Source organism: Thamnophis elegans, chromosome 13 (genome assembly GCF_009769535.1).
Source record: "Thamnophis elegans isolate rThaEle1 chromosome 13, rThaEle1.pri, whole genome shotgun sequence".
NCBI lineage: Eukaryota > Metazoa > Chordata > Lepidosauria > Squamata > Colubridae > Thamnophis > Thamnophis elegans.
In genome coordinates this window covers 24,234,992-24,243,633 of record NC_045553.1, presented here as the reverse complement: position 1 = coordinate 24,243,633, position 8,642 = coordinate 24,234,992, and the positions used below count along the sequence as shown (strand labels likewise).

General features: G+C 40.4%; 1 protein-coding gene across 1 annotated transcript; it reads right to left on the bottom strand.

Moving 5' to 3' along the window:
• Positions 1-2,797: 2,797 nt before the first annotated feature.
• Positions 2,798-4,029, bottom strand: TCIM (transcriptional and immune response regulator). Its single transcript, XM_032229472.1, has one exon. It carries the CDS (start codon positions 3,902-3,904, stop codon positions 3,617-3,619), a length of 288 nt encoding a protein of 95 aa, XP_032085363.1. The 5' UTR covers positions 3,905-4,029; the 3' UTR covers positions 2,798-3,616.
• Between the last annotated feature and the right edge of the window lie 4,613 nt (positions 4,030-8,642).

Genomic DNA, 8,642 nt, shown 5'->3' with positions numbered 1-8,642 from the left:
GTTGTAGGGGAGTGGGCAGAGAATGCCGTAAGTATACAGTAATCTAGACTGGGGCATTTTTTAAAGTTCCAGAAGAAAGCATCTGAGTAAATTAATTAACAATTAATCAGTGAAAACTACAAAGTTTTAAAGAATATGTTGGATAACCATTTCTCTGAAGTGGTTTCCTGCCTATGCAGAGGGTTGGACTAGAAGACCTCCAACGTCCCTTCCAACTCTGTTATTCTATTCTATTCTAAATCAGTTATGAATTATAGCCAAGAGAACTTTGTGGCTCTGAATGTGTTAAGATGTGTCAATCACTGTGCTGAACTTGAGAGGCATTTTATTATAATAGCCAATTTTATTAGTTATTATATAAAAGGTTTTTTTAAAAAAAATGATAGATAGTGTCTTCATGAGTCAGAGAGCAAAGCATCTGTCAATAAAACAGACTCAAGAAATGGACTCATGGAAACATAAAAACATGGATCTGGAAGGTACCATGGAGGTCATCTAATTCAGCTCCCTGCCCAAGGCAAGAGGTTTTTATATATGTATGTGCCAGGAGAACTCTTGCGTGATGAGTTTGGAATGGTTCGTGTAGGTTAAATCCTAAATCTAGGTTAAGGAAGTATTATTTACCACGATGTAAAAAAGATGTGGAGACTCTAGAAAGAGTGCAGAGAAGAGCAGCAAAGATGATGAGGGGACTGGAAACTAAACCATATGAAGAACGGTTGCAGGAACTAGGCATGGCTAGTTTAATGAAAAGAAGGACTAGGAGAGACATGATAGCAGTCTTCCAATATCTCAGGGGCTGCCCCAAAGAAGAGGGAGTCAAACTATTGACTCCAAAGCACCTGAGGACAGGACAAGAAGCAATGGGTGGAAACTAATGAAGGAGAGAAGCGGATTAGAACTGAGGAAAAAATTCTTCACAGTTAGAACAACTAATCAGTGGAACAACTTGCCCCCAGAAATTGTGAATGCTCCAACACTGGAAGTTTTTAAAAAATGTTGGATAACCATTTGTCTGAAGTAGTGTAGGTTTCCCTCCCTAAGCAGGGGGTTGGACTAGAAGACCTCCAAGGTCCCTTCCAACTCTGTTATTCTATCTTTTGCTGGGTTGATATGCCAAAAGAAATCCCATCTTGGCTTAAGGGCAGGGATGGCTTAAACAACATGCTGTAGCTGGCCTCTCAAATTTGAATTGCTATGGACAAAAAAAATGGGAGGGGGGCTGTATTACCATCAAAAATAGCAATGAGAAAATGAAAACTCTCAAGTATTTGCTCAGGAAGAGGAATATCCTTGAGGCTTTTTAGCTGATCTCTAAACCAGCATCTGTGCATTGCCATGTGAAAGAAACACTTTCCCCTGTCAAACCTGCATTCAATGGACAATTTCTAGGTCTGCAAAGTGTAAAATAGCTCATGTAGAGCACTAAACAGTCATCAAAGAAAGGGTAAAAATAAGTTCCTCAATAATTGCTTGGGGCAAATTTTTTCTCTCCTAACTATCCTTCTATGCAATTAGCAGAGTAATTGGACCTACTTGAATAGTGTTTAATTTACCCAATGTACTCTGATCGCTTAAGTTTGCAACTGTATAACTTGACTCCAATGACGATGTGAGTGAGAAGCTGCTCCCATCTTTTGCAACTTTCTTTCTTTTCCCCCTGAGGAAAGTAGCTTCAAAAGATGCAGCTTTGATCTGTTGCTAGTTAATGTTTTAATTTTCAGAATCCAGATGTGGAATGGGGATGCTCAGTTTTCTTTGGGAAAACCTTGAGCCTCACTGAACCTCAGCTATACAATGGGAGTAATGTTTGGGTATGTCTAGTTAAAAGAATGATAAAATTCCCCCCGTTACTTGCAGACGTATTGGGAGTACTACCACTCCCATTATTCCCAACCATCAGCATCATGGAAGCTGCATTTGAGTGCATTTGCAAGGTTTCACATTGGCTAGTCTATAACTTTCTTTTAGTTTAATGAAAAGGAGGACTAGGGGAGACATGATAGCAGTCTTCCAATATCTCAGGGGTTGCCCCAAAGAATATGGAGTCAAACTATTCTCCAAAGCACCTGAGGGTAGAACAAGAAGCAATGGGTGGAAACTAATCAAGGAGAGAAGCAACTTAGAACTGAGGAGACATTTCCTGACAGAACAATTAAGCAGTGGAACAACTTGCTTCCAGAAGTAGATCTGGAGGCTTTTAAAAAGAGACTGGACAGCCATTCTATGTTCTATATTTGTACTTCAAACTTTTTAAAGAGGTTGAGCAGTTGGAGATTGCACAAGGGACCTAAAGCAATGAAAAAATGTGATATTGTAATCTCTCTGGAGGCCCATAGCTTGGAGATATAACCAAGAATTCAAAGCCAAAGAGAAGGAAAGTGATTACAGCTTTCTGGGAAGCTTCAACAAACATAAATCATTTAATTTTTAAATTCAGATGCATCAGGGCTAGTGTTTCTTAAACATACATCATGAAATTTACTGTGCATATGCTCAGAATTATCTCAATTTTTACAGCATTTGAGGGCTGGTATTTAGAAAAAAGTTTTTGAAAATAATCTTCATTGAAATTGACTTTAAAGAAGACAAAACACTAATAAGTGTTTTGTTTTTTAATGTTCATCTATTACAACAAACAAAAAGAGATTTCATTTTGTTTTAAAAACAAAGTTTTCTGTCCTGAAATATCGCTATCAAATGTTAACGTTGATCTGGCACTTCAAAAGAAAGAAGTTTTGGGAATTTTAAAACCAACTTCGCTTGCCAAATAAACCATTTCAAATCAAGAGCAATGTATATCAACTTTATAATTTATTGGTTCCACCATGCAGCATATGCAATAAATTAATGCCCGGTACTACAGCATCATCAACATAGCTTATTACTTGTTAAGTTCATTACTATGGCAGAAATAGTAAAAAAAATAAAAAAAGAGTGAACGTGGTGTCTCAAAGAGACTTTTCATAGTTCAGGAAGTCAGGAGGAAATTTTTTTTTAAAGTTTGTGCAATTTGTTTTAAAAAATGGAAGAGAAAACAGGATTGCTTCACACATTATCCTGGAAAAAAGTTTCTCTCTTTCTCTCTCCGGAGAATAATTGACTTGCAGGCAGAAGCAGTTCCCCTGGTGCACTTTTCTGCAAATGCAAAGGGATAAATGTGGATTGCTGTCTGATCTCCTGTGATCCCAGCAGGGGAGAGAAAAGCACCTTATGGGAGGTGTTGCACACTCAGTAAACACGTGTCCAGAAAAGATCTGTCAGGCAAGCAGACCGTTTTAGTCCAGGAGAAAATTACAGAGTCACTTTCCCCTCCCTGCTGCCCGAAAAAGTTTGCAGCTGTCCGTTCCACCACTTTTCCATCCTTTTGTGGCTCGGGATCTGCTGCGTTCATCCTTGGATGAGTGACTCCCTTTGGACTGTTCAGGTTGGAGTCCGCAGAAGAAGCACACAAGCACAGTCAGTGAGGTTTGAACGACTCATGACTGACATGTCCAAGCATCCTCCGTCTCGTACCAGGTGTTGGAGATGCTGGCGAGTGCAAAGGATGACACCAGCGGAAGAGCTGTGCAAATATTATTATTTTTTGGGGTCACCATCTTGCTCTTGTGGCTCTTCAGTGGATTTTGATGGAATGTTTCCCGAACTTCAGGAACTGGAAAAGTTTCTCCCGGGTTCTCTGCTTCAGGGCCATGAGGGATCTGGCTTTCTCCTCCAGATCTTGGTCAGTGGCCAAGATAATCTTCGCTCTTTCCTCGGCTTTCCTGTCCCCGGAGTTTTTGAAGAGCTTTTCCAGACTCTCTTGATCCAGGTTCTCAAAGATGTTGGGCACGGCTTTCTTACGCAAAGCAGTGTCGAAGCGACAGCCGTGAACGGACGGGCTGACTCTCAGGGAGGTGGACATGCTGGCTTGCTACCGGGGCTGCTCCTCACCACTTCCAAGGATGTCAGAGGCAGCCCGTAGGTTGGCCTGGTGAGTTGATTGCTCGTAGGAAGCCTGTAGAGAACTCCCGGGGAATGGCGCTGCTATTTAAAGGCAGCCGAACGGCTGAGGCGGAAGCTCGGGTTACACCGATGACATCATGCCCAGTTCAACATCCAGTAATCAAAGGGCAGTTTAACAGTTGAGCTGCCAGTTTTCTCCCCACTCTCTTTCTCTCTCTCTTTTCTCTCTCTCTTTTCTCTCTCTCTTTTCTCTCTCTCTCTCTGTGTTTCTTCTCTCTCTCTCTCTCTCTCTCTCTCTCTCTCTCTCTTTCTGCAAAACTTCTGCAATGAAACAGGGCAAGAAAAATATCACTTGCTTTATCAACTGAACAAATTCACTCTGGTAAATTGATGAAAGGCCCATAAAATTAAAAAAAAATTAAATTAAAAGAGACAAAAGTTTCCAAGCAAATCTTTTCTTCGAGTCTTCAGTCATTATGCAAGCTATAATTTAACTCTGGTGAAAATTAAGGGATAGAGGGAAACAGTCTCTTCGTCTGGCCAGCTTAATTTTGGCATGCTTTGAAATTTGCTTTAAATATAAAATGCATGAGGACTTGTATTTATGTATGCATTTGGAAGTGCCTTTTCTCGCTGTATGTGGATTTTTGAAACACACTTTTTGTAAACAGATGTATTGGGGGGTTTTTTTAGACTAGAGAAGTCTCAAAATATTCAGGCCTTCCTATTTTGCTGTTTTAAGTTTTACAGATGAACAGAGTTGGAAGGGACCTTGTAGGTCATCTAGTCCAACCCCCCCCCCGCCGCCCAAGCTGGAGACCCTACACCATTTCTGACAGATGGCAGCCCCAATCTCTTCTTGAAAGCCTCCAGGGATGAAGCTCCCACAACCTCTGAAGGCAACGTCTGTTCCATGGGTTGATTGTTCTGTGTTGGAACTACAACTTCCAGCCTTCTGCGTGCTGGGAATTACAATCCCCACATGAGTGGAAGGCAGCTGTTCGAAAAAGTCACTGATTGCCCAAAAGCTTTCAACCCAGCTGAGCAATAGCAATAGCAATAGCAGTAGACTTATATACCGCTTCATAGGCCTTTCAGGCCTCTCTAAGCGGTTTACAGAGAGTCAGCATATTGCCCCCAACAATCTGGGTCCTCATTTTACCCACCTCGGAAGGATGGAAGGCTGAGTCAACCCTGAGCCGGTGAGATTTGAACCGCTGACCTGCTGATCTAGCAGTAGCCTGCAGTGCTGCATTTTAACCACTGCGCCACCTTGGCTCAGTGGTTAAAAGCTGAGCTTTTCCTTACATCAAGTTTCTGACGAGAAACTCCCTTTTGGGTATAAAAGATTTATTTCTTTCCCTGGGTTGTTTCTGTTGTTTATTTTATTTATTTTATTATTTATTTTACTTATTTTATTTATTTTATTTATTTTATTTATTTTGTTTTATTTTGTTTTATTTTGTTTATTTTGTTTTATTTTGTTTTATTTTGTTTATTTAGTTTACTTTACTTTTTACTTTACTTTTTACTTTACTTTTTACTTTACTTTTTACTTTACTTTTTACTTTACTTTTCTTTATTTTGTTGTATTTTATTATAAACCAGTTTTTTCTCTCTCTTTCATTATCATGACTTCTCCTGTCACTTTAATTAAAATTATTTATCATCAAATGACAAGAACGATTATTTTCCCCTTCTTTGGCTAAGGAAAATATGGTCAAAAGCTTGACAAAGTCCCAAGCCAGAAAAATGGGAAATCTGAGACACAGAGACAGCCCTTTAGCCATCTATCCGTAATAGCAGCTGTTGGGAAACAGTTTTGTGTTATCCTGTGATGATGAAGGCAGAGTTCACAAAACATATTCAGCAGGAAACCTGTCTTACGGCTGTAGTGGCCAAACTCACAAACACACTAAACTTCAAGCAATTAAGCCCCATTATGACTTAGCCCAGTGGTTCCCAAACTTGGCAACTTTAAGACTTGTGGACTTCAACTCCCAGAATTCTCCAGCCAACTGACAAGTCTTAAAGTTGCCAAGTTTGGGAACCACTGACTTAGCCTAACACCAAACAATTCCAACATGGCATCTTCCAGATGGATTGGACTACAGTCCCCATCGTTCTTTTCATAAGCGCATAACAAAATAGAATAACAGAGTTGGAAGGGACCTTGGAGGTCTTCTAGTCCAACCATGTCATTAATTTAATTTAATTTAATTAATTTAGTGTCCCCATGTCATTAATTTAACAACTGTTATGATTCACTTAACAAACTGTGGCAAGAAAAGTCGTAAATGGGGCAAACCTCACTTAACAAATTTCTCACTTAACCACATAAAACTAGGGCGTAGTTGTGGTCGTAAGTTGAGGACTGCCCATATAGGATTTTGTGCTTGCGCAGGGGGTTGGACTAGAAGACCTCCAAGGTCCCTTCCAACTCTGATGTTCTATATTCTACTCTGACTGGGCGATTCTAATCATTTTTGAGCCAGACTCTTGCTGTTACCATGTACTCTTACCATTCATGATGCAGAATGCCAACGAAAAGAATTTGTAATCAAATTCAGAAGAGAAACAAGTGAGCAGACAATAAATAATGCAAAATGATTATGCAGGTTCCTTCTTTGAAGCCAAAGGCTGAAACGAGTTTAATGTGTGGGAGAGAAGGGCTGCTGTGACTTGCGAAGGTGAATTAATGGTCAAAAGACTTTGGGAGGACTCTTCAATCCAAATTTACCTTTAGCCCTTGGGGTGGGAAGAGCCTCCTTTGGAATGTTTTACCTTATCCACAGTCCTAACCTATTTCTCAGGATATTCCATCTTCAAGAACTCATTGATCATTATAGATGCTGCCCAGTGGAGCCTTTTACCTAAAAGAAATTGTGCCAAGAAATGATAAAGTTGCCCAACCAAAGCTCTTAACAGATATCAGAGGATAAGCACACCTAGCTCTACTTTTAGTCACCTTCAACTTTATCAACTATATATTTCCTTCCTTCCTTCCTTCCCTCCTCTTTTCTCCTTCCTTCCTTCCTTTCTCCTTCCTTCCTTTCTCCTTCCTTCCTCCTTCCTTTCATCTTTCCTTTCTCCTTCCTTTCATCCTTCCTTCCTCCTTTCTCCTTCCTTCTTCCTTCCTTCCTCCTTCCTTCCTTCCTTCCTTTCTTTCTTCCTTCCTCCCTCCTTCCTCCTTCCTTCCATCCTTCCTTCTCCTGGCCAGGCCTTCCCTACATTTAGTGGACTATTGTCCTACTGGACAATCACTTAAATATGAGCCAGCCATGTGCAGCAGCTGCCAAAATGAACACAGTTCTAGGCTGCATAAACAGAGGGATAGAATCAAGATCCCGTGAAGGGTTAATACCACTTTATAAGGCCTTGGTAAGGACACACTTGGAATACTGCATGCAGCTTTGGTCACCATGACATAGAAAAGATATGGAGACTCTAGAAAGAGTGCAGAGAAGAGCAACAAAGATGATTAGGGGACTGGAGACTAAAACATATGAAGAACAGCTACAGGAACTGGGTATGTCTAGTTTGATGAAAAGAAGGACTAGGGGGGACATGATAGCAGTGTTCCAATATCTCAGGGGTTGCCATAAAGAAGAGGGTGTCAAACTATTCTCCAAGGCACCTGAGGGCAGGACAAGAAGCAATGGATGGAGAGAAACATTTCACTATCCCCATTCCTTAATCCATTTATACTTACTTACTTACTTTACTTACTTACTTACTTACTTACTTACTTACTTACTTACTTACTTACTTACTTTTTATGTTATTTAATCCAATCAATTACTCCTCTCTCTTTCAAGTCATCCCATGGCTGCCAGTGTCTTCATTTTGTCCTGATATATGACCTTGGAGTATTTTTAGCTGTTGCGTGTCACTCTGAAAGTTCTGGCTTGAATAGTGGCATATTCACTTTTAAGAAGAAAAAAAAGATGAATAAACAAATAACAGACAGGGCAGCCTTTGACCATTTATTTTCCTCTCTCTCTCTCTGAAAAATACTTTGTCACGTTTTTTCTTCCTCCAAGGTTGAACTCAAAACATCTCTAAAAGGTGACTTTCCTGAACAGTAGATTAATTGTCCAGGCACCTTGGCAAGACTCTTCAATCAAAAGATAAGAAGTGTCCAATTTCCCCAATCCAACCAGAAGTTGATATTACATAAAGTTGGCATCCCATGAAGCTGAGCTTTCTGTTTTTTTAACCAAAGAGAGAGGCTGCCACACAATGGTGGGACACCCACAACTTTAGGATTATGGGCAGCCTTATGATGGGCAAAATGAAATGTCCAGCCTTTGTGGGAAATTTAAGAAGAACAATGAATGCCCCGCCCATTGTAAATGAAGCCAATTGTCAGGGTTCCAAATAATGCACCCATTGAAAGTAGAACTCCGAGGGAGGCAAATTCCTCAAAGAACAGTTTTATTAGATACATCATATTTACACAACTGACAGGAGGGTGGGGGATGGAAGGATTGATACTCCTTGCAGACAGCTGGTCATTTGCATCCTTTTAGAGGGTCGTTGAGGCCACCTGAAGGTTTATCTGTGTCCTCAGGGTCACCTGAGTGGTGCAAATGGTTCCTGTAGTTTGCAATTTTTTCCTCTGGAAATCCATTCCTTCTCCCACACCATTCAAAGGGTGTTCATCCCAAATTATATAGCTAAAGGTTTATAGAGAT